Raw genomic sequence first — 26,252 nt, 5'->3', positions numbered from 1 at the left:
GCTTGGACGCCGGCCGCCCCGGACCGGGAGAACCACTGATTAATCGGCTTCTCGCACGGAGAACATCTCGGCAACACCTCTTCTCTCCCGTCCTGTTATTATTTTCTTCCGTGCGGCAGGTTTGTGTTTGATGCGCCGGAGAAGTTTGCTCACACTTGAGAAGAATCAATCACACCACACGCTCCGCCTGGGCTCAGAGACGAGACGTTCCTCTGGAACATCTGGAAGACGCTCCTTCTCCGTCTAATTTCCTCACAGGCGGTCTCTGAGCTGAGCTCACTCTGCTGGATAATCTGAGCATGTATTTTTTCAGCTGGGGCTAAAATAATTACCACTGACCCATGTCCACGGGGGGGCTTAGTCTCCTTCTGGCTCCAGCTTGGCACTGAACATGAGGACCTGTTGTGGTAAAAGTATAGTATGGTTAGGGAGGTGGGCTGGTTCAACCAGCAGGAAGTTTAAAGTGGGAGGAGTTAAGGAACAGCACAGTGTCCTCCTTCAACATCCACAGCTGAAGTGCACGTGAGCAAAGCTGGTTAATTGCAGAAGCACAGTAGTATTGTATGTTGCACATTGACTATTATAGCTTACGTTTACATTAACTTTAAAAAATAATTCCTCACAGAAACGTACCCTTTCCCGTAGTTTCCACTCAGTGTTCCCACTTGGTTTCCTGAAGGATCAGTTCATCCCAACGAACTGCAGGCCTTCACCCTGCCACGTTAGATTAGCATCAGACCACTTAACCCCCGGGGGTCCAGGATTGTAAACCCACTGGCAGTGACAGCTGGTACACACACACACTTGCCTCATTAATCCTGGCACTTCCTGTATTCAGCAGCTTTGGAGCCTGGGCTGGAAAAGACCACCCCCTCCTCACATCCCCAGTACTCCCACCTTCCCCTATCCTAACCCTCTAACGCAGGTCCAGTGCTGTGATTGGACAGACTCAGATGAGGGGGCTGGGCAACTCAAAAGTCTCTGCACTTGACGTCAGAAGAGGAGTTTGTTTGATCCCATCCCTGAGCTCACAACAGACAGCCCACTGTGAACTCTATTGAATGGTGGCCTTCTAAAATCAAACCTATTAATATGTATTCGTTGTCCCTCTGTGCTGCCCTTCCAATAGAGAATTGTATATAGGAACCTTGCTGTGAGGATTTGATGGCAGACGCATAGACATGAGTGTGGCCAGGTGCTGATGTTGGGTGATTACTTCTGGATCCCTTAGGTACTGCATGGAGCTCAAGTGTTTGGGGCTATTACACCCTACTGTCTGACACATGGCATTGAGCATTGTGGGGTGGAGGGGTGTATAAATGTGTGGGTAATGCTGTCCTTCTGCTCTCCTCTCAGAGACGCTGCTGAGCTTCGTGGACGATATTCTGTCCGGTGCCAAGTCTCCGTGCGTGATGCTGGGGGACATCCCTGACCCCTTCACCTCCATCTCCATGATCATCCGCTGCCTGGAGCCGGACACCACCTACATGTAAGAGCTACTTCTGCTTGTGTTTACTTTGATTAATTGCCACTCTATAGTGCCCCCCGTGTCTGACTGTGCTATAGACGTGTCGATATAGAAGTGTCTCCATACTTCTAAATTGGCTTGTCTGCCTGTGTTTACTCTGCACTCTTACTGTGGGATACAAGCCTAGGGTTGTGGTGCCCAGTGGATGACATCCCTCTAGCCCACAGCTTCTCCTCCTCCTCCTCCTCCCACCCTCTGCAAGACACTTCCCCATGACTCCCCCACAACCCATTATTACAGCTGAATGTAGCAATGAAAAACAATTGTGAATTTTGTATTTTTATATGTCTTTATGGTTCAACTCACCTGAGATGAAGGATGAGATTGTTGTGTATTGTCATTGAATGAAGCAGTTTATGCTCCATAGAGGGGGTCCCTCAACAAGAATACAGGGGAGACACTGGATTGAAATAAGCAGCCAAATATTTGGTGATGAAATTGTTTACTTCCATCCATCCATCCATTCTCTGTAACCCTTATCCAGTTCAGGGTCGCGGTGGGTCCAGAGCCTACCTGGAATCATTGGGCGCAAGGCGGGAATACACCCTGGAGGGGGCGCCAGTCCTTCACAGGGCAACACAGACACTCACACATTCACTCACACACTGACACCTACGGACACTTTTGAGTCACCAATTCACCTACCAACGTGTGTTTTTGAAGTGTGGGAGGAAACCGGAGCATCCGGAGGAAACCCACGTGGACACAGGGAGAACACACCACACTCCTCACAGACAGTCACCCGGAGGAAACCCACGCAGACACAGGGAGAACACACCACACTCCTCACAGTCACCCGGAGGAAACCCACATGGACACGAGGAGAACACACCACACTCCTCACAGACAGTCACCTGGAGGAAACCCACGCAGACTCAGGGAGAACACACCACACTCCTCACAGACAATCATTCGGAGCGGGAATCGAACCCACAACCTCCAGGTCCCTGGAGCAATGTGACTACGACACTACCAGCTGCGCCACCATGCCGCCCAAATTGTTTACTTGTTAATGCTGATTATAATACAGTAAGACCTTGACTTACGAGTTTAATTCGTTCTGTGACTGAGTTCGTAACTCAGTTTGCTCATATGTCAAAATAAATTTCCTCATTATAATTAATTGAAATGCCATTAATCCACCCCACAAACCACAACATTAACTTTATAACCTTACCTTACTCACTACACGCTTAATGCTACAAAAACACAGTGATACGACAGATGCCCAGTAAAATAACCACGTGAACTACACGCTCGCTGGGCCACCTTTCATATCCGTCAAACTACAAAATACCTGTATGTTTTATATATGTGCATACGATAGAACGGCATCATAGCCATGCTGTTATGAGCTCTCGCCATGTCTCACAACGTCTGGTTTCAGTTTCTCAGAAGTGTCATTTGAGGCATTGACCTGTGGAAAATGTGTTTGCTAGGGGTGTTTTTAATGGGTATTTAATAATGCTGTTTTTTACTAAACCCCCAAATCCATTGAATCAAAACCTTTTAAATGTAATAATAATAATAATAATAATAATAATGTGAGAGAGAGAAAACTCACTGTCTGGGCACTGAGCTGTCACTCAGAACCTCATTAACCAGTGGGGATGCATTCCTGAAGAATCCCACCCATGTGGTTTGTGTCAGAACTGCAAACAGAAGTTCAAGCAGTGCACACAGAAGTCAGGCAGTGTGAGCGAGAGAGCAGGCAGTGTTTCTGCAGCCCACAGTTCAGAGTTCTGATCAGCGATCGGTTTTTACAAGTTTACGTTTCAAATTAGAGATGTTTTTTTGCTTTTTGTTAGATGTTCAAACATTTTTGTTTGAGTCTTTTGGTCGCAAACCTGATCCCATATAAACCACAGGAGTCGCCGTAGTAATAGAGGCTGACCGTTCTGCAAAGTCTAGGAAATATTGTAGTTAGAGGTGTATCATACATTATATAAATAGGAAGTATTCACATAAATAAAGGTTCTTCTATTACATTCAACATTCTTTTCACCAGGTGCTTCTGGGTACTCACTTTATCAGCTCCGCTGACCACACTGGAGCACTATGTAACTCTACATTTACAAACTGTAGTCTTGCTGTTGCTCTACATGATGTTTTTGGTCGGACTGTTCTCAGTCCAGACACTGAGGGGTTTAAAAACTCAAGCAGCTACTGCTGTGTCTGATCCACTCTACACCAGCACAACACACACTAACACACCACCACCACGTCAGTGTCACTGCAGCGCTGAGAATGATCCACCACCACATCACACCTGCTCTGTGGGGGTCCTGAGCGCTGAAGAACAGGGTGAATTGGGGTAGGAAAGTATGCAGAGACACAATAGGACTACAGTGTGTAACTGTAGAACTCCAAAGTGCACCTGTGTTGACAGTGCAGCTGAGAGAGTGGACAATGACCATACAAGGTAGGAATTCCTAATCCAAAACCTGTTTGATTACATGCCTTTAATAATCTGATAATGGCACGTAATCAGATTTTGTGAGTAATCAAATCAAGGTGTTTACATGCACTTGGGAAATCAGATAATGAGCAGTGTAGATTGTAAAGCGTCCTTGTGTGTCTAGAAAGACGCTATATAAGTGTAACGATAATAATAATAATAATAATAATGAGAAAACACATAAATGAGTTTAAATAAGTTCAATCTGCTTTGCAACAGCCAACGATATCGTAGAAATGCTTCACATCAACTTCCTGCTGTGGATTTTTGGAAAAATGTGGGCGCACTTTACCTGCAAATCAGGATCTGCATTATTTATGACTCCTAGTCTTCCGCACTGCTGCTCTTCTCACAGCTTTCTCCACACTGCTGCTGAAACGGAGACAAGCTTTACTTGTTTTTGTTGATGGTGAGGACAGAGCGGTACGTGTTGAATTGTCATGTACCGAAAGGTGAGAGGACTTCAGAATATATGTCAGAGACAGCTCTACTCTCTGTGCAGTTACGTTACGGTGCACCTGCAGAGAACGTAATTAGGGAACGAGTGAACATGCACCGAGAGATCAGACAGAGCTAAAACACAACTCTTTTAAATGGAGTTCTCCATTTGATTTCTAGACCTTACTTGGTTCTTACACAATCACTTAAATAACCAGATAACTGCAGAAATCACATTAAGATCAGAGTATTACGTGCTTATACACGCACCGAATGCTCTGGTCTCAAAGTACGAAGCAGTTTTAGGGCCACGGCACTGACAAGAATTGAAAATAATTACGAGATTAAAGTCAGAATAAATCAGAGAATAAAGTCAGAATATTTCTCTGGAAAAAAAATAATGAGGCAGACACAATGCTTTGCGGTGTATTTGAGGAATCCACAACATTGTATAGATTTCAGGAATAAACACTCAGTCCTCTGTCACATTAGGACCAGAATGTGATTAGTGTTTGAACGCTGACTCGGTGCAAGAACTCATTTATTCAGAAGAGGGTTAAACAGGATACAGTTAGAATGATGATGAAAATGATGGATCTAGGGGGAGAGGAAGTGTATAATAAATAATTCTGTTAACTTCACTCTATGGCGCACAGACTGCAGTCGGTCTGAATGTTATCGTAGATAATCATCCACACAGTGTTTCTCTAAATAGTCTGACTTTATGCTCTGAATTATTTTGACTCTAATTCTCAGAGTATATATATGACTCTAAAAGTCCACTGTATCCAAGTGTGTGGCACTAATACAGAGAGAACAGGTTAATCACTGAGAGCTCCTTTGGCTCCTGGAGCTCAGTGTCAACAACACGACTCTAGCGTAACACCCAACACAGAAAGTGAATATCCAAATAACTCAACATCCGTATCCCTCTGTTCTCTCCTATTCCCTTCATAATGTGGAGCGCTGACGCTCCTTGGATTAAAGGTGCTCCTGCTTTTTCGTGGAGCTTATCTGGGTGTTGTTTGCTCCACATGTGTCTAAGCTCACTCTTGGCCGAGTGCGGAGCTGGGTGTGAAGAGCAAATGAGACAATGAGAAAATGGGAATGTGAGAATGATTGGAGCAAAACAGTCTGAACCACTTCCTGCCTATCATTCGCCTGAAAAATGATCAAGACCTGATACCACCTTAAATCTAGTCCTGGTATCTAACATGACTTTACGTACACTTTATAAGTAGCTATTTATGGACCCTGTTGCTTGATGTTAATGAGTTTATCCAGTGACAGAGGCTTTGAAGAAATAATCTGCAGAATTGTCACAGATTGATAAATAACATCTGCTTGAAACTAAGAATGTTATCAGCCCGTGGAATAAGACACAAGCAAAAACATCTGGAAAGAGGCTGAAATTTAAAATTCGCTCCAAACTCCGCTCTGAATCAACTCTCTCTCTCTGTCACTCGCTCTGGAGCAAACACAGCACCCCCAGCAGGACAGAAAACCTAGTGCATCATATCTACAGTGATGGGAGTTGTGGAGCACACAGGGAGCTCTGATATATTTTGGTCTCCGCAGCATGAACATGCGCTCGCCAGGACTCCTCTATCAGGAGAATCTCACCCGGGGGATAATGCTAACTCTCTGACACTAGGTGTTGGCAGGTCTTAGTCTCTGTCCGTCCTCAGAAGTTCCTCTTCGCCCTGTGTATATTTGGTAATGGGGACGTCGGTGTGGTGCGTGATGTCATTTTCTGGCGGCGGAGTGTGTAACGAGTCCTGCAGAATGTCCCAACCTGACAGTCCGAGGAGTTTTCATGACACTTACCTCCTTACTCTAAAGGAGGAGTGTTTTTATTGGCTTTTACACAACTTCCTTTAAGACGTGTGCAAACAATTACAGCCTCTTTTTGCTGCTGCCCAGATCTTTTATGGCAGCTAACAGATGCCCAGATTAGCATGACCCCAATTGATGGAGGGAGAGAGTGTCGTTCTGACCTACCAGAACCTGACCGTCCTGGCTCAGAACGGCGGAGGCATCACCAGGAATGGAAGCGCTGATCTCCCCACATAGATCATAGTATATCATTAAAATGTTTGCTCAGATATCCTCAATGTTCGGGGTTCAGGAAATAGGTTCAGTAATCGCATGATGTTCTCATAGTTATCTCATTATGAGCAGTCTGAGCGGTGTTGGGGAAAGTTTGCTGCTGGTGCTTTGCTGTTCGTTGGTCTGTAGGTGGGGGGACTCCTCTCAGACAGCTGGGGAAGTGCTGCGTTCTTTGGAACGGCTTAAAAGGCAGAGCTTAATGATGATCGCAGAAACAGAAATTGAAAGATCAATGTGCCTCTAAAAGCTGACGTGAAGGGCACATGAAAGTTCGTGTGTGTGTGTGTGTGTTCAGGGAGAGAGGCCCTGTCTGAGGTGATGTCTCAGCCATACATGATGCAATATTGGCGCGTCGTACCTGGGTTTGATTGATGACAGACCCTAGAACATTATCTCCTCGTTCACACCAGTGCGTTTTATTCAGCAGCTCTGAACACAACAGCAGGCTCCAGAAGGTCCTGGTTCTTTGGTGTTTGTCCCCTCTGTGTCCTCTGGCCTTTAAAAAAGATGATTTCAGTGAGTTTTGCGCAGAATTTCCATCAACAGATAAGTTTCTGGAACTTTAATATGGGCCGATAACAATGATCACTCGATAAATCGCTCACAGCCTAGAGTCTGTCACTTACGGGTAACAGAATGTTTTCCCGTTTGTAGATAGTGCTTTATACATTTTAAATTTCTCAATCTCAAGAATGCAGAACTAATCCAATAAATGAATTAAAAACACACACATTGTTAGTTGTATATTTTCTATGTTATTCATTCTTTCCTTTTCTGTTAATGCTTCGTTCAGTTACGTGTCACCATAGGTCCAGAGTATATATGGAAAAATACACTCACCCACTCACTCACTCTCTCTCTCACACACACACACACACCTGTGCACAGATTCACACACTCATTCAGTCACTCACACACACACACACATGGAGGGTTTCACATACTCACCCTGTCACTCACACACACACACACACACACACACACAAACACCCCTGTGGACAGTTTCTCACACTCACCCAGTCACTCACACTCATGCAGTCACTCATTCACACACACACACACACATACACATATACACACTCCTGTGGACAGTTTCTCACACTCACCCAGTCACTCACTCACACACACACACACCAGTGGAGGGTTTCACATACTCACCCAGTCACACACACACACACACACACACACACAGACACACACAGACACATGTGGACAGTTTCTCACACTCATACACACCGGTCACTCATACACACAATCTCTCAATCACACACACACACACATGTGGACTGATTCATGAATGAACGAATGAATGAATGTAAGAAAAAAGGAAATGAAGGAATAGTGCTTTATTAAAATTGAAAATTATAAATGTCATCAATAAGGGAACAGAAGAACAGAGCTCTGCTGTAAACCGCAGTTTCAAAGGCTCTAGGTGATGACCATCTTCTCCACTCTGATGGAGTGTGTGTGTGTGTGTGTGTGTGTGTGTGTGTGAGAGAGAGAGAGAGAGAGAGATGGATGTATGGAATAAGTGACAGTAGTTCAGTTTCATTCATGACGATGATGCAGTTCACTTGAGGTCATTCTTGTGATGGAAGTGGATGTATAATGCATAAACACACACACACACACACACACATACACACACACACACACACACACGCACACATGCATGGTGGTGATGTTGCATTCTGACTTGCATCTGCAACTTAGTCTCATTATCTGATGGACTCCAAATGTGAGGTGTGCTGGATTCATGCAGAAATCCTCCATCTGTTGTGTTGGAACACTGCTGTGTGGATTTGATGGCAGCCGTAAGATAGTTGATGGGGACAGGAGCTGGTTGTGGATGACTAGTTCTGGATCACAATCACTCCTCACCTCACCTCAGCGGTACTGGTTCTGGATATTGACCCATCACTACAGGAAACCCAGGTCTTCTGCTCCACAGCCCAATGTGGCGGGGCTTGATATACCCCTCTAGCCCACACTTGGCATTGAGGATGGTGATGTTATACATCTGGGATGCTCCACAGAGTCTCCTAGCTGTGTGTGCAGATTACAGTGGACATACGGGTGCACCTCACTACAGTGGACAAAATCAGTTCTAAGAGGTGTCCTCACATAATGTGGACAGATGTCTTCTCCTCTGAAATGTCCCACTGCAGGGACGTCTCGGCTGGTGGTTGTTTATATTCTCCTCCACTAGATGGAGATATAATTCAACTTAGTGTGAACGAGCTGCTCCACTTCTTCAGGGAGACACAGGTCAGATCTCCTGCATCTAGCCACTCTGAGTGTGTTTGTAGAACACCCCCTTATCCCCACCCCACCACAGTAACACCCCCGTGTCACCATGCCCAAAGCCAAGTGTGGGTTAGAGAGGTGTAAATCCACCCTGCAACGGGCTGTGGAACAGTGGAACTGTGTTCTGTGGAGTGGTGGAGCTCCCTCCTGTTCCTCCAGAGCTAATCATCAACACGGGTCTCAGCGACCTCGCTGAGGCTCCCACGGCCAGATTCAATCAAATCCGGTGATGTTTCATTTGAACGATGGCATATAAAATGACATTTTAAAGTGTGGAAGTGACTGTGTAAGGAAGTGGGAATTCAATATTTAATATGCATTCTTAAAAAGAAAGGTGCTACAAAGGGTTGTTTGAGTAATGCCATAAAAGGAATGTCTGTCTGACGTCTGGTGACGGCCGCTTCTGCCCGTGTCTCATTGGTGGGTTTTTTTGTTTTTGTTTAATTTGTGTCTGTTTGTGCTCTTAGCTATAACCAGGGGGTCTGGTTTTCTCTGTCGCTGCCTGGAGGTTAGCTGTTTGCTATCTCTGATGCTAACCGCTGGGCCTGCTGACCGTGGAAGCTGTTTCCATTACCACAGTTCGGCAGGTGCCTGGCTGTCTTCGCTGTGGACTGTGGTCCGTGGAGCCTGCTGCCGCCGTGATTGGTGTCCTGCTGTGGCTGTTGCTGCTGTCGCTGATGTAGCCAGAGGGAGTGTTTGCTAACATTGGTGCTAGCTGATGGTGATTCAGATGAGAAGCGCGTTCCCATGCTGCTTTTCTGGGGCTTTTCCTGATGATGGCCGGAGGGAGCGTGTCCTCAATGTTCACTGGCTGTGACTGGCGACCTACGGAGCCTGCTGCTGGTCCACTCGGCTACCAGCCACTAAAACTGCTACAGCTTACAATGACTGTCAATCTTGGGACTCAATTTAAACCTGTGGCTCGGTGCTGCTCATTCAGAGGTGTTCAGAGCCAGATCCTGTTCACATTTAACTCAAGCGTAAACAGAAAGAGTTCTCCATGCTGGGATAGAGTTACTGTGCCTTGCCGTGGATATTGAGGGAGGAGAAAGCTCTGTTCCTTGCCCCCCCCTCTCAGTACACAGTACACAGTACACTCAGTACACAGTCAATCAGTGCTCCACAGCACCTCGTATCATTTCAAAAGCATGTGTGTGCAACAGTTGCTGAAAAATAGCTGAATTCACTGGCTGTGAGGGGTGATGAAGTATATACAGTGTTTGATAAGTGCATCTGTCTCTTGTGTTTGGTGCAGGTTTAGACTGTGGGCGGTGGACAACACAGGTCGGCGCTCCAGCCCCAGCGAGGTCACCATCAAGACCCCGTGTCCAGCCGTGGACGACGTCAAAGCACAGGGTACATTCTTTCAAATCCTGCCATGACAAATCAGTGTCGTCGTGTACTATAGCTTTAAACCTAGAGCTGGTTCTGACCTAAAGGGGTGGAGACACTAGAGCAGAGGCTTGAATCCAGTTGCTGGGTTCCACTGATACAGAAGTATGACCCAAGGTGGTCTCTTCGATTCCAGGCCAAAATCCTTCGTTTTTAAGAACATCCTGATGAACATTCCCATGTAGATGAGCCCTGGGCATCTGTGAAATGTACTGTAGAAGTGGCACTGTCACTCATTCATTCCCTGAGTGGAAGTAACTGAAAGGAAAGTACAAATCCATCAATCCTTTACATTTCCACTGGAGTCAACTGTCGATCTGCAGAATGGTAACTCAATACTGGAAAGGGGAAATAATCTCACCATTATACGGATGTCAAATGAGTCATCCTTCATTGAAAAGTTATGTTTTTCGATATTTATACCACGATGAAGACGGAGGGTTTTTATCTACAGAGAAACAGCTGTGTCTCGTAGAACGTGTCGAGTTCTACCAACAAATAAGAACCGTTTGAGACTGTAACTCTTGTGATTCATGCGTTCAGCACTTATCCAGAGTTCTCTCTGTTTCAGAAATAGCAGATAAGATCTACAACCTGTTTAACGGCTACACCAGCGGGAAGGAGCAGCAGACGGCCTACAACACGCTGATGGACCTGGGCTCTCCCACGCTGCACCGCGTCCTCTACCATTACAACCAGCGCTACGAGAGCTTCGGGGAGTTCACCTGGCGCTGTGAGGACGAGCTCGGACCCAGGTCTGACTCCCTGCCTCCCTCTCTCTCTTTCTCTAGACGTACAAAGTAATTACACATTGTAAATTTAAACAGACCGCAGGGATTTGTAAATCAAAATGAAACAGTGTAAAGACAACACATGCTGTATATTGTTATTCTAAATCACCAACTCCATCACCATCTTTATCAGGTGAAGTAATGAGGGTTGGGAGTAAAATCAGCTTCCAGAAAAGGATTAGACCTTTGTGAATCATGAGGAACGTGACTGATATGAACACTTCGCACTTAAATAGATTTCGCTATGTTTAGGCGATGTGTGGGTACAGGAATCTGAGGAGTGTAATGATCATTGACCTGTGTCCACAGACGTTTTGAAGTTAAGACATAAGAGGCAATAAGACATCTGATTTAAAACTAGTGTTCAGCCGCCAAAACATTATCCAGTCTATTCATCCATTCAACAATTCTCTGTAACCACTTCATGAGCCCAGAACCTATGCAGAATCACAAGGCAGAAGTACACTCATCCAGTCACTCACACACTCATCCAGTCACTCACACACTCATCCAGTCACTCACACACTCATCCAGTCACTCACACACTCATCCAGTCAGTCACACACTCATCCAGTCAGTCACACACTCATCCAGTCAGTCACACACTCATCCAGTCACTCACACACTCACCCAGTCACTCACACACTCACCCAGTCACTCACACACTCACCCAGTCACTCACACACTCATCCAGTCACTCACACACTCACCCAGTCACTCACACACTCACCCAGTCAATCACACACTCACCCAGTCACTCACACACTCGCCCAGTCACTCACACACTCGTCCAGTCAATCACACACTCGTCCAGTCAATCACACACTCGTCCAGTCAATCAAACACTCACCCAGTCAGTCACACACACACACACACACACACAGTCATTGTGTATTAAGAATGTGGAAGGATAAAATCAGACTCTCTCTGGTGTTCCTGGAGAAGCAGAAAGAACACAGCGTGGTGCGTGCAGTTACTTTTTTTTATTGTTTGCCTCTGGCCGTGAAACCGAATGTCAGCCCTTTATTGGTGTTTGGGAATCAGACTTTCTCTTCTCCATGAAATCCTCTCAATCTTTACATGAACCAGAGCTGATTTCATTACACTCTAAAGCCACAGTAACCCACCACAGTTCCCAAAGAGTGCCTCTGTGTTAATTAAGATCACGTTCAATTAAATCAAACGGATTAATCCACAGTTAAGAATGACCTGTGTGGCTTCAGTCTGACCACAAATACGCAGGACCTTTAAAGCGGGTTTACACAAGCCACTGGGCTAGGGTTTTAGGAACTGAAGCTAAACTAAACGCTTTATAAACACTGCCATGTGTTTGACATTAAACCCTGCGTATTTCCACAGAGATGCACAGCAGAGGCAGGTGAGTTCAGTCATGAGCGTTTGGACAGGGTGACCTCTGGAGACCCGAAGCCTCAGCCTGAATTAAAATGATATTTTTAATCGTCTCCAGGCTGGAGAAGTTAACCACTTGGCTTCTGTGCAGCTCCATTACAAATCACTCAGACTACACAAACACGATGAACACGCTCGCTTCAGCAGGGGCCAAAAATGATCAACTCAGAATCCCTGATTCAATAAAACGTATCCCTGATTCATCTCCGTGTGTGTTTTACCAGAAAAATGACTAATGTGAGTAAATGGAAAGCTGACGATCATACAGGCATCTTTCTAATCCTGCGCAGAGGTGTATAGAGGAGTGTAGAGAGTTGTAGAGGTGTACAGAGGTGTTTAGAGAGTTGTAGAGGTGTACGGAGTAGTTTAGAGGGTTTTAGAGGTGTACGGAAGAGTTTAGAGAGTTTTAGAGGTGTACGGAGGAGTGTACAGAGTTTTAGAGGTGTACGGAGGAGATTAGAGAGTTGTAGAGGTGTACGGAGGAGTTTAGAGAGTTGTAGAGGTGTACGGAGGAGTGTAGAGAGTTGTAGAAGTGTACGGAGGAGTTTAGAGAGTTGTAGAGGTGTACGGAGGAGTTTAGAGAGTTGTAGAGGTGTACGGAGGAGTTTAGAGAGTTGTAGAGGTGTACGGAGGAGTTTAGAGAGTTGTAGAGGTGTACGGAGGAGTTTAGAGAGTTGTAGAGGTGTACGGAGGAGTGTAGAGAGTTGTAGAGGTGTACGGAGGAGTTTAGAGAGTTGTAGAGGTGTACGGAGGAGATTAGAGAGTTGTAGAGGTGTACGGAGGAGTTTAGAGGGTTTTAGAGGTGTACGGAGGAGTTTAGAGAGTTGTAGAGGTGTACGGAGGAGTGTAGAGAGTTGTAGAAGTGTACGGAGGAGTTTAAAGAGTTGTAGAGGTGTACTGAGGAGTTTAGAGAGTTGTAGAGGTGTACGGAGGAGTTTAGAGGGTTTTAGAGGTGTACGGAGGAGTTTAGAGAGTTGTAGAGGTGTACGGAGGAGTGTAGAGAGTTGTAGAAGTGTACGGAGGAGTTTAAAGAGTTGTAGAGGTGTACGGAGGAGTTTAGAGAGTTGTAGAGGTGTACGGAGGAGTTTAGAGGGTTTTAGAGGTGTACGGAAGAGTTTAGAGAGTTGTAGAAGTGTACGGAGGAGTTTAGAGAGTTGTAGAGGTGTACGGAGGAGTGTAGAGAGTTGTAGAGGTGTACGGAGGAGATTAGAGAGTTGTAGAGGTGTACGGAGGAGTGTAGAGAGTTGTAGAGGTGTACGGAGGAGTGTAGAGAGTTGTAGAAGTGTATGGAGGAGTTTAGAGAGTTGTAGAGGTGTACGGAGGAGTTTAGAGAGTTGTAGAGGTGTACGGAGGAGTTTAGAGGGTTTTAGAGGTGTACGGAGGAGTGTAGAGAGTTGTAGAGGTGTACGGAAGAGTTTAGAGAGTTGTAGAGGTGTACGGAGGAGTTTAGAGAGTTGTAGAGGTGTAAGGAGGAGATTAGAGAGTTGTAGAGGTGTACAGAGGAGTTTAGAGAGTTGTAGAGGTGTGCGGAGGAGTTTAGAGAGTTGTAGAGGTGTACGGAAGAGTTTAGAGAGTTGTAGAGGTGTACGGAGGAGTTTAGAGAGTTGTAGAGGTGTAAGGAGGAGATTAGAGAGTTGTAGAGGTGTACAGAGGAGTTTAGAGAGTTGTAGAGGTGTGCGGAGGAGTTTAGAGAGTTGTAGAGGTGTAAGGAGGAGATTAGAGAGTTGTAGAGGTGTACGGAGGAGTTTAGAGAGTTGTACAGGTGTACGGAGGAGTTTAGAGAGTTGTCGAGGTGTACGGAGGAGTTTAAAGAGTTGTAGAGGTGTACAGAGGAGTGTAGAGAGATGTAGAGATATACAGAGGAGTGTAGAGAGATGTAGAGAGTTGTATAGATGTACAGAGGAGTTTAGAGAGTTGTAGAGGTGTACGGAGGAGTGTAGAGAATTGTAGAGGTGTACGGAGGAGTTTAGAGGGTTTTAGAGGTGTACGGAAGAGTTTAGAGAGTTGTAGAAGTGTACGGAGGAGTTTAGAGAGTTGTAGAGGTGTACGGAGGAGTGTAGAGAGTTGTAGAGGTGTACGGAGGATATTAGAGAGTTGTAGAGGTGTACGGAGGAGTTTAGAGAGTTGTAGAGGTGTACGGAGGAGTTTAGAGAGTTGTAGAGGTGTACGGAGGAGTGTAGAGAGTTGTAGAGGTGTACGGAGGAGTTTAGAGAGTTGTAGAGGTGTACGGAGGAGTTTAGAGAGTTGTAGAGGTGTACGGAGGAGTGTAGAGAGTTGTAGAGGTGTACGGAGGATATTAGAGAGTTGTAGAGGTGTACGGAGGAGTTTAGAGAGTTGTAGAGGTGTACGGAGGAGTTTAGAGAGTTGTAGAGGTGTACGGAGGAGTGTAGAGAGTTGTAGAGGTGTACGGAGGAGTTTAGAGAGTTGTAGAGGTGTACGGAGGAGTTTAGAGAGTTGTAGAGGTGTAAGGAGGAGATTAGAGAGTTGTAGAGGTGTACAGAGGAGTTCAGAGAGTTGTAGAGGTGTGCGGAGGAGTTTAGAGAGTTGTAGAGGTGTAAGGAGGAGATTAGAGAGTTGTACAGGTGTACGGAGGAGTTTAGAGAGTTGTACAGGTGTACGGGGGAGCTTAGAGAGTTGTCGAGGTGTACGGAGGAGTTTAAAGAGTTGTAGAGGTGTACGGAGGAGTTTAGAGAGTTGTAGAGGTGTACGGAGGAGTGTAGAGAGTTGTAGAAGTGTACGAAGGAGTTTAAAGAGTTGTAGAGGTGTACGGAGGAGTTTAGAGAGTTGTAGAGGTGTACGGAGGAGTTTAGAGGGTTTTAGAGGTGTACGGAAGAGTTTAGAGAGTTGTAGAAGTGTACGGAGGAGTTTAGAGAGTTGTAGAGGTGTACGGAGGAGTGTAGATAGTTTTAGAGGTGTACGGAGGAGATTAGAGAGTTGTAGAGGTGTACGGAGGAGTTTAGAGAGTTGTAGAGGTGTACGGAGGAGTTTAGAGAGTTGTAGAGGTGTACGGAGGAGTGTAGAGAGTTGTAGAGGTGTACGGAGGAGTTTAGAGAGTTGTAGAGGTGTACGGAGGAGTTTAGAGAGTTGTAGAGGTGTACGGAGGAGTGTAGAGAGTTGTAGAAGTGTACGGAGGAGTTTAGAGAGTTGTAGAGGTGTATGGAGGAGTGTAGAGAGTTGTAGAAGTGTACGGAGGAGTTTAGAGAGTTGTAGAGGTGTACGGAGGAGTTTAGAGAGTTGTAGAGGTGTACGGAGGAGTGTAGATAATTGTAGAGATATACAGAGGAGTTTAGAGAGTTGTACAGATGTACAGAGGAGTTTAGAGAGTTGTAGAGGTGTACAGAGGAGTGTAGAGAGATGTAGAGATATACAGAGGAGTGTAGAGAGATGTAGAGAGTTGTACAGATGTACAGAGGAGTTTAGAGAGTTGTAGAGGTGTACGGAGGAGTGTAGAGAATTGTAGAGGTGTACAGAGGAGTTTAGAGAGTTGTAGAGGTTTACGGAGGAGTTTAGAGAGTTGTAGAGGTGTACGGAGGAGTTTAGAGGGTTTTAGAGGTGTACGGAGGAGTTTAGAGAGTTGTAGAGGTGTACGGAGGAGTGTAGAGAGTTGTAGAAGTGTACGAAGGAGTTTAAAGAGTTGTAGAGGTGTACGGAGGAGTTTAGAGAGTTGTAGAGGTGTACGGAGGAGTTTAGAGGGTTTTAGAGGTGTACGGAAGAGTTTAGAGAGTTGTAGAAGTGTACGGAGGAGTTTAGAGAGTTGTAGAGGTGTACGGAGGAGTGTAGAGAGTTGTAGAGGTGTACGGAGGAGATTAGAGAGTTGTAGAGGTGTACGGAAGAGTTTAGAGAGTTGTAGAGGTGTACGGAGGAGTTTAGAGAGTTGTAGAGGTGTACGGAGGAGTGTAGAGAGTTGTAGAGGTGTACGGAGGAGTTTAGAGAGTTGTAGAGGTGTACGGAGGAGTTTAGAGAGTTGTAGAGGTGTACGGAGGAGTGTAGAGAGTTGTAGAAGTGTACGGAGGAGTTTAGAGAGTTGTAGAGGTGTATGGAGGAGTGTAGAGAGTTGTAGAAGTGTACGGAGGAGTTTAGAGAGTTGTAGAGGTGTACGGAGGAGTTTAGAGAGTTGTAGAGGTGTACGGAGGAGTGTAGAGAGGTGTAGAAGTGTACGGAGGAGTTTAAAGAGTTGTAGAGGTGTACGGAGGAGTTTAGAGAGTTGTAGAGGTGTACGGAGGAGTTTAGAGGGTTTTAGAGGTGTACGGAAGAGTTTAGAGAGTTGTAGAAGTGTACGGAGGAGTTTAGAGACTTGTAGAGGTGTACGGAGGAGTGTAGAGAGTTGTAGAGGTGTACGGAGGAGATTAGAGAGTTGTAGAGGTGTACAGAGGAGTTTAGAGAGTTGTAGAGGTGTACGGAGGAGTGTAGAGAGTTGTAGAAGTGTACGGAGGAGTTTAGAGAGTTGTAGAGGTGTACGGAGGAGTGTAGAGAGTTGTAGAAGTGTACGGAGGAGTTTAGAGAGTTGTAGAGGTGTACGGAGGAGTTTAGAGAGTTGTAGAGGTGTACGGAGGAGTTTAGAGAGTTGTAGAGGTGTAAGGAGGAGATTAGAGGGTTGTAGAGGTGTACAGAGGAGTTTAGAGAGTTGTAGAGGTGTACGGAGGAGTTTAGAGAGTTGTAGAGGTGTAAGGAGGAGATTAGAGAGTTGTAGAGGTGTACGGAGGAGTTTAGAGAGTTGTAGAGGTGTACGGAGGAGTTTAGAGAGTTGTCGAGGTGTACGGAGGAGTTTAAAGAGTTGTAGAGGTGTACAGAGGAGTGTAGAGAATTGTAGAGGTGTACGGAGGAGTTTAGGGAGTTGTAGAGGTGTATGAAGGAGTTTAGGGAGTTGTAGAGGTGTACGTAGGAGTTTAGGGAGTTGTAGATGAGTAAGGAGGAGATCAGAGAGTTGTAGAGGTGTACGGAGGAGTTTAGAGAGTTGTAGAGGTGTACGGAGGAGTTTAGAGAGTTGTACAGATGTACAGAGGAGTTTAGAGAGTTGTAGAGGTGTACAGAGGAGTGTAGAGAGATGTAGAGATATACAGAGGAGTGTAGAGAGATGTAGAGAGTTGTACAGATGTACAGAGGAGTTTAGAGAGTTGTAGAGGTGTACGGAGGAGTGTAGAGAATTGTAGAGGTGTACAGAGGAGTTTAGAGAGTTGTAGAGGTGTACGGAGGAGTTTAGAGAGTTGTAGAGGTGTACGGAGGAGTTTAGAGGGTTTTAGAGGTGTACGGAGGAGTTTAGAGAGTTGTAGAGGTGTACGGAGGAGTGTAGAGAGTTGTAGAAGTGTACGAAGGAGTTTAAAGAGTTGTAGAGGTGTACGGAGGAGTTTAGAGAGTTGTAGAGGTGTACGGAGGAGTTTAGAGGGTTTTAGAGGTGTACGGAAGAGTTTAGAGAGTTGTAGAAGTGTACGGAGGAGTTTAGAGAGTTGTAGAGGTGTACGGAGGAGTGTAGAGAGTTGTAAAGGTGTACGGAGGAGATTAGAGAGTTGTAGAGGTGTACGGAGGAGTTTAGAGAGTTGTAGAGGTGTACGGAGGAGTTTAGAGAGTTGTAGAGGTGTACGGAGGAGTTTAGAGAGTTGTACGGAGGAGTTTAGAGAGTTGTAGAGGTGTACGGAGGAGTGTAGAGAGTTGTAGAAGTGTACGGAGGAGTTTAAAGAGTTGTAGAGGTGTACGGAGGAGTTTAGAGAGTTGTAGAGGTGTACGGAGGAGTTTAGAGGGTTTTAGAGGTGTACGGAAGAGTTTAGAGAGTTGTAGAAGTGTACGGAGGAGTTTAGAGACTTGTAGAGGTGTACGGAGGAGTGTAGAGAGTTGTAGAGGTGTACGGAGGAGATTAGAGAGTTGTAGAGGTAAACAGAGGAGTTTAGAGAGTTGTAGAGGTGTACGGAGGAGTGTAGAGAGTTGTAGAAGTGTACGGAGGAGTTTAGAGAGTTGTAGAGGTGTACGGAGGAGTGTAGAGAGTTGTAGAGGTGTACGGAGGAGTTTAGAGAGTTGTAGAGGTGTACGGAAGAGTTTAGAGAGTTGTAGAGGTGTACGGAGGAGTTTAGAGAGTTGTAGAGGTGTAAGGAGGAGATTAGAGAGTTGTAGAGGTGTACAGAGTAGTTTAGAGAGTTGTAGAGGTGTGCGGAGGAGTTTAGAGAGTTGTAGAGGTGTACGGAAGAGTTTAGAGAGTTGTAGAGGTGTACGGAGGAGTTTAGAGAGTTGTAGAGGTGTAAGGAGGAGATTAGAGAGTTGTAGAGGTGTACAGAGGAGTTTAGAGAGTTGTAGAGGTGTGCGGAGGAGTTTAGAGAGTTGTAGAGGTGTAAGGAGGAGATTAGAGAGTTGTAGAGGTGTACGGAGGAGTTTAGAGAGTTGTACAGGTGTACGGAGGAGTTTAGAGAGTTGTAGAGGTGTACGGAGGAGTTTAGAGAGTTGTAGAGGTGTACGGAGGAGTTTAGAGAGTTGTCGAGGTGTACGGAGGAGTGTAGAGAGTTGTAGAGGTGTACGGAGGAGTGTAGGGAGTTTTAGAGGTGTACGGAGGAGTTTAGAGAGTTGTAGAGGTTTACGGAGGAGTTTAGAGAGTTGTAGAGCTGTACGGAGGAGTTTAGAGAATTGTAGAAGTGTACGGAGGAGTTTAGAGAGTTGTAGAGGTGTACGGAGGAGTGTAGAGATATACAGAGGAGTTTAGAGAGTTGTACAGATGTACAGAGGAGTTTAGAGAGTTGTAGAGGTGTACGGAGGAGATTAGAGAGTTGTAGAGGTGTACGGAGGAGTTTAGAGAGTTGTAGAGGTGTACGGAGGAGTGTAGAGAGTTGTAGAAGTGTACGGAGGAGTTTAGAGAGTTGTAGAGGTGTACGGAGGAGTGTAGAGAGTTGTAGAGGTGTACGGAGGAGTTTAGAGAGTTGTAGAGGTGTACGGAGGAGTTTAGAGAGTTGTAGAGGTGTAAGGAGGAGATTAGAGAGTTGTAGAGGTGTACAGAGGAGTTTAGAGAGTTATAGAGGTGTGCGGAGGAGTTTAGAGAGTTGTAGAGGTGTAAGGAGGAGATTAGAGAGTTGTAGAGGTGTACGGAGGAGTTTAGAGAGTTGTACAGGTGTACGGGGGAGTTTAGAGAGTTGTCGAGGTGTACGGAGGAGTTTAAAGAGTTGTAGAGGTGTACGGAGGAGTTTAGAGAGTTGTAGAGGTGTACGGAGTAGTTTAGAGGGTTTTAGAGGTGTACGGAAGAGTTTAGAGAGTTTTAGAGGTGTACGGAGGAGTGTACAGAGTTTTAGAGGTGTACGGAGGAGATTAGAGAGTTGTAGAGGTGTACGGAGGAGTTTAGAGAGTTGTAGAGGTGTACGGAGGAGTGTAGAGAGTTGTAGAGGTGTACGGAGGAGTTTAGAGAGTTGTAGAGGTGTACGGAGGAGTTTAGAGGGTTTTAGAGGTGTACGGAAGAGTTTAGAGAGTTGTAGAAGTGTACGGAGGAGTGTAGAGAGTTGTAGAGGTGTGCGGAGGAGTTTAGAGAGTTGTAGAGGTGTATGGAGGAGTGTAGAGAGTTGTAGAAGTGTACGGAGGAGTTTAGAGAGTTGTAGAGGTGTACGGAGGAGTTTAGAGAGTTGTAGAGGTGTACGGAGGAGTGTAGATAATTGTAGAGATATACAGAGGAGTTTAGAGAGTTGTACAGATGTACAGAGGAGTTTAGAGAGTTGTAGAGGTGTACTGAGGAGTGTAGAGAGATGTAGAGATATACAGAGGAGTGTAGAGAGATGTAGAGAGTTGTACGGATGTACAGAGGAGTTTAGAGAGTTGTAGAGGTGTACGGAGGAGTGTAGAGAATTGTAGAGGTGTACAGAGGAGTTTAGAGAGTTGTAGAGGTTTACGGAGGAGTTTAGAGAGTTGTAGAGGAGTACAGGGGAGTTTAGAGGGTTTTAGAGGTGTACGGAGGAGTTTAGAGAGTTGTAGAGGTGTACGGAGGAGTGTAGAGAGTTGTAGAAGTGTACGAAGGAGTTTAAAGAGTTGTAGAGGTGTACGGAGGAGTTTAGAGAGTTGTAGAGGTGTACGGAGGAGTTTAGAGGGTTTTAGACGTGTACGGAAGAGTTTAGAGAGTTGTAGAAGTGTACGGAGGAGTTTAGAGAGTTGTAGAGGTGTACGGAGGAGATTAGAGAGTTGTAGAGGTGTACGGAGGAGTTTAGAGAGTTGTAGAGGTGTACGGAGGAGTTTAGAGAGTTGTAGAGGTGTACGGAGGAGTGTAGAGAGTTGTAGAAGTGTACGGAGGAGTTTAGAGAGTTGTAGAGGTTTATGCAGGAGTGTAGAGAGTTGTAGAAGTGTACGGAGGAGTTTAGAGAGTTGTAGAGGTGTACGGAGGAGTTTAGAGAGTTGTAGAGGTGTACGGAGGAGTTTAGAGAGTTGTAGAGGTGTACGGAGGAGTGTAGAGAGTTGTAGAAGTGTACGGAGGAGTTTAAAGAGTTGTAGAGGTGTACGGAGGAGTTTAGAGAGTTGTAGAGGTGTACGGAGGAGTTTAGAGGGTTTTAGAGGTGTACGGAAGAGTTTAGAGAGTTGTAGAAGTGTACGGAGGAGTTTAGAGACTTGTAGAGGTGTACGGAGGAGTGTAGAGAGTTGTAGAGGTGTACGGAGGAGATTAGAGAGTTGTAGAGGTGTACAGAGGAGTTTAGAGAGTTGTAGAGGTGTACGGAGGAGTGGAGAGGGTTGTAGAAGTGTACGGAGGAGTTTAGAGAGTTGTAGAAGTGTACGGAGGAGTTTAGAGAGTTGTAGAGGTGTACGGAGGAGTTTAGAGAGTTGTAGAGGTGTAAGGAGGAGATTAGAGAGTTGTAGAGGTGTACAGAGGAGTTTAGAGAGTTGTAGAGGTGTGCGTAGGAGTTTAGAGAGTTGTAGAGGTGTAAGGAGGAGATTAGAGAGTTGTAGAGGTGTACGGAGGAGTTTAGAGAGTTGTAGAGGTGTACGGAGGAGTTTAGAGAGTTGTCGAGGTGTACGGAGGAGTTTAGGGAGTTGTAGAGGTGTACGGAGGAGTTTAGGGAGTTGTAGAGGTGTAAGGAGGAGATTAGAGAGTTGTAGAGGTGTAAGGAGGAGATTAGAGAGTTGTAGAGGTGTACAGAGGAGTTTAGAGAGTTGTAGAGGTGTGCGTAGGAGTTTAGAGAGTTGTAGAGGTGTAAGGAGGAGATTAGAGAGTTGTAGAGGTGTACGGAGGAGTTTAGAGAGTTGTAGAGGTGTACGGAGGAGTTTAGAGAGTTGTCGAGGTGTACGGAGGAGTTTAGGGAGTTGTAGAGGTGTACGGAGGAGTTTAGGGAGTTGTAGAGGTGTAAGGAGGAGATTAGAGAGTTGTAGAGGTGTACAGAGGAGTTTAGAGAGTTGTAGAGGTGTACGGAGGAGTTTAGAGAGTTGTAGAGGTGTACAGAGGAGTTTAGAGAGTTGTACAGATGTACAGAGGAGTTTAGAGAGTTGTAGAGGTGTACAGAGGAGTGTAGAGAGATGTAGAGATATACAGAGGAGTGTAGAGAGATGTAGAGAGTTGTACAGATGTACAGAGGAGTTTAGAGAGTTGTAGAGGTGTACGGAGGAGTGTAGAGAATTGTAGAGGTGTACAGAGGAGTTTAGAGAGCTGTAGAGGTGTACGGAGGAGTTTAGAGAGTTGTAGAGGTGTACGGAGGAGTTTAGAGGGTTTTAGAGGTGTACGGAGGAGTTTAGAGAGTTGTAGAGGTGTACGGAGGAGTGTAGAGAGTTGTAGAAGTGTACGAAGGAGTTTAAAGAGTTGTAGAGGTGTACGGAGGAGTTTAGAGAGTTGTAGAGGTGTACGGAGGAGTTTAGAGGGTTTTAGAGGTGTACGGAAGAGTTTAGAGAGTTGTAGAAGTGTACGGAGGAGTTTAGAGAGTTGTAGAGGTGTACGGAGGAGTGTAGAGAGTTGTAGAGGTGTACGGAGGAGATTAGAGAGTTGTAGAGGTGTACGGAGGAGTTTAGAGAGTTGTAGAGGTGTACGGAGGAGTTTAGAGAGTTGTAGAGGTGTACGGAGGAGTGTAGAGAGTTGTAGAGGTGTACGGAGGAGTTTAGAGAGTTGTAGAGGTGTACGGAGGAGTTTAGAGAGTTGTAGAGGTGTACGGAGGAGTGTAGAGAGTTGTAGAAGTGTACGGAGGAGTTTAGAGAGTTGTACAGATGTACAGAGGAGTTTAGAGAGTTGTAGAGGTGTACAGAGGAGTGTAGAGAGATGTAGAGATATTGAGTGTAGAGAGATGTAGAGAGTTGTACAGATGTACAGAGGAGTTTAGAGAGTTGTAGAGGTGTACAGAGGAGTGTAGAGAATTGTAGAGGTGTACAGAGGAGTTTAGAGAGTTGTAGAGGTGTACGGAGGAGTTTAGAGAGTTGTAGAGGTGTACGGAGGAGTTTAGAGGGTTTTAGAGGTGTACGGAGGAGTTTAGAGAGTTGTAGAGGTGTACGGAGGAGTGTAGAGAGTTGTAGAAGTGTACGAAGGAGTTTAAAGAGTTGTAGAGGTGTACGGAGGAGTTTAGAGAGTTGTAGAGGTGTACGGAGGAGTTTAGAGGGTTTTAGAGGTGTACGGAAGAGTTTAGAGAGTTGTAGAAGTGTACGGAGGAGTTTAGAGAGTTGTAGAGGTGTACGGAGGAGTGTAGAGAGTTGTAGAGGTGTACGGAGGAGATTAGAGAGTTGTAGAGGTGTACGGAGGGAGTGTTTAGAGAGTTGTAGAGGTGTACGGAGGAGTTTAGAGAGTTGTAGAAGTGTACGGAGGAGTTTAGAGAGTTGTAGAGGTGTACGGAGGAGTGTAGAGAGTTGTAGAGGTGTACGGAGGAGATTAGAGAGTTGTAGAGGTGTACGGAGGAGTTTAGAGAGTTGTAGAGGTGTACGGAGGAGTTTAGAGAGTTGTAGAGGTGTACGGAGGAGTGTAGAGAGTTGTAGAGGTGTACGGAGGAGTTTAGAGAGTTGTAGAGGTGTACGGAGGAGTTTAGAGAGTTGTAGAGGTGTACGGAGGAGTGTAGAGAGTTGTAGAAGTGTACGGAGGAGTTTAGAGAGTTGTACAGATGTACAGAGGAGTTTAGAGAGTTGTAGAGGTGTACAGAGGAGTGTAGAGAGATGTAGAGATATACAGAGGAGTGTAGAGAGATGTAGAGAGTTGTACAGATGTACAGAGGAGTTTAGAGAGTTGTAGAGGTGTACAGAGGAGTGTAGAGAATTGTAGAGGTTTACAGAGGAGTTTAGAGAGTTGTAGAGGTGTACGGAGGAGTTTAGAGAGTTGTAGAGGTGTACGGAGGAGTTTAGAGGGTTTTAGAGGTGTACGGAGGAGTTTAGAGAGTTGTAGAGGTGTACGGAGGAGTGTAGAGAGTTGTAGAAGTGTACGAAGGAGTTTAAAGAGTTTGTAGAGGTGTACGGAGGAGTTTAGAGAGTTGTAGAGGTGTACGGGGAGTTTAGAGGGTTTTAGAGGTGTACGGAGAGTTTAGAGAGTTGTAGAGGTGTACGGAGGAGTTTAGAGAGTTGTAGAGGTGTACGGAGAGTGTAGAGAGTTTAGAGGTTACGGAGGAGTTAGAGAGTTGTAGAGGTGTACGGAGGAGTTTAGAGAGTTGTAGAGGTGTACGGAGGAGTTTAGAGAGTTGTAGAGGTGTACGGAGGAGTGTAGAGAGTTGTAGAGGTGTACGGAGGAGTTTAGAGAGTTGTAGAGGTGTACGGAGGAGTTTAGAGAGTTGTAGAGGTGTACGGAGGAGTTTAGAGAGTTGTAGAGGTGTACGGAGGAGTGTAGAGAGTTGTAGAAGTGTACGGAGGAGTTTAGAGAGTTGTAGAGGTGTATGGAGGAGTGTAGAGAGTTGTAGAAGTGTACGGAGGAGTTTAGAGAGTTGTAGAGGTGTACGGAGGAGTTTAGAGAGTTGTAGAGGTGTACGGAGGAGTTTAGAGAGTTGTAGAGGTGTACGGAGGAGTGTAGAGAGTTGTAGAAGTGTATGGAGGAGTTTAAAGAGTTGTAGAGGTGTACGGAGGAGTTTAGAGAGTTGTAGAGGTGTACGGAGGAGTTTAGAGGGTTTTAGAGGTGTACGGAAGAGTTTAGAGAGTTGTAGAAGTGTACGGAGGAGTTTAGAGACTTGTAGAGGTGTACGGAGGAGTGTAGAGAGTTGTAGAGGTGTACGGAGGAGTTTAGAGAGTTGTAGAGGTGTAAGGAGGAGATTAGAGAGTTGTAGAGGTGTACAGAGGAGTTTAGAGAGTTGTAGAGGTGTGCGGAGGAGTTTAGAGAGTTGTAGAGGTGTAAGGAGGAGATTAGAGAGTTGTAGAGGTGTACGGAGGAGTTTAGAGAGTTGTAGAGGTGTACGGAGGAGTTTAGAGAGTTGTCGAGGTGTACGGAGGAGTTTAAAGAGTTGTAGAGGTGTACAGAGGAGTGTAGAGAATTGTCAGAGGTGTACGGAGGAGTTTAGGGAGTTGTAGAGGTGTATGGAGGAGTTTAGGGAGTTGTAGAGGTGTACGGAGGAGTTTAGGGAGTTGTAGAGGTGTAAGGAGGAGATTAGAGAGTTGTAGAGGTGTACGGAGGAGTTTAGAGAGTTGTAGAGGTGTACGGAGGAGTTTAGAGAGTTGTCGAGGTGTACGGAGGAGTTTAAAGAGTTGTAGAGGTGTACAGAGGAGTGTAGAGAGTTGTAGAGGTGTACGAGGAGTTTAGGGAGTTGTAGAGGTGTATGGAGGAGTTTAGGGAGTTGTAGAGGTGTACGGAGGAGTTTAGGGAGTTGTAGAGGTGTAAGGAGGAGATTAGAGAGTTGTAGAGGTGTACGGAGGAGTTTAGAGAGTTGTAGAGGTGTACGGAGGAGTTTAGAGAGTTGTCGAGGTGTACGGAGGAGTTTAAAGAGTTGTAGAGGTGTACAGAGGAGTGTAGAGAATTGTAGAGGTGTACGGAGGAGTCTAGGGAGTTGTAGAGGTGTATGGAGGAGTTTAGGGAGTTGTAGAGGTGTACGGAGGAGTTTAGGGAGTTGTAGAGGTGTACGGAGGAGTTTAGAGAGTTGTAGAGGTGTACGGAGGAGTTTAGAGAGTTGTCGAGGTGTACGGAGGAGTGTAGAGAGTTGTAGAGGTGTACGGAGGAGTGTAGAGAGTTGTAGAGGTGTACGGAGGAGTTTAGAGGGTTTTAGAGGTGTACGGAAGAGTTTAGAGAGTTGTAGAAGTGTACGGAGGAGTTTAGAGAGTTGTAGAGGTGTACGGAGGAGTGTAGAGAGTTGTAGAGGTGTACGGAGGAGATTAGAGAGTTGTAGAGGTGTACGGAGGAGTTTAGAGAGTTGTAGAGGTGTACGGAGGAGTTTAGAGAGTTGTAGAGGTGTACGGAGGAGTGTAGAGAGTTGTAGAGGTGTACGGAGGAGTTTAGAGAGTTGTAGAGGTGTACGGAGGAGTTTAGAGAGTTGTAGAGGTGTACGGAGGAGTTTAGAGAGTTGTAGAGGTGTACGGAGGAGTTTAGAGAGTTGTAGAGGTGTACGGAGGAGTGTAGAGAGTTGTAGAAGTGTACGGAGGAGTTTAGAGAGTTGTAGAGGTGTACGGAGGAGTTTAGAGAGTTGTAGAGGTGTACGGAGGAGTTTAGAGAGTTGTAGAGGTGTACGGAGGAGTGTAGAGAGTTGTAGAAGTGTACGGAGGAGTTTAAAGAGTTGTAGAGGTGTACGGAGGAGTTTAGAGAGTTGTAGAGGTGTACGGAGGAGTTTAGAGAGTTGTAGAGGTGTACGGAGGAGTGTAGAGAGTTGTAGAAGTGTACGGAGGAGTTTAGAGAGTTGTAGAGGTTTATGCAGGAGTGTAGAGAGTTGTAGAAGTGTACGGAGGAGTTTAGAGAGTTGTAGAGGTGTACGGAGGAGTTTAGAGAGTTGTAGAGGTGTACGGAGGA

At 45.7% G+C, this 26,252-nt stretch overlaps 1 protein-coding gene across 4 annotated transcripts in view; it reads left to right on the top strand.

Moving 5' to 3' along the window:
- The window catches only part of astn1 (astrotactin 1), a 411,265-nt gene that overhangs the window by 371,828 nt on the left and 13,185 nt on the right, over positions 1-26,252 (top strand). For all 4 annotated transcript variants that reach the window (XM_066680749.1, XM_066680748.1, XM_066680747.1 and 1 more), the window contains 3 exons: positions 1,357-1,489; positions 10,096-10,196; positions 10,804-10,987. In XM_066680749.1, the coding sequence (XP_066536846.1) occupies positions 1,357-1,489; positions 10,096-10,196; positions 10,804-10,987 (418 nt within the window). The remainder of the gene's footprint in view (positions 1-1,356; positions 1,490-10,095; positions 10,197-10,803; positions 10,988-26,252) is intronic.

This window comes from Hoplias malabaricus, chromosome 9 (genome assembly GCF_029633855.1).
Source record: "Hoplias malabaricus isolate fHopMal1 chromosome 9, fHopMal1.hap1, whole genome shotgun sequence".
Lineage (NCBI taxonomy): Eukaryota > Metazoa > Chordata > Actinopteri > Characiformes > Erythrinidae > Hoplias > Hoplias malabaricus.
This window is presented reverse-complemented; position numbering and strand designations above follow the sequence as displayed.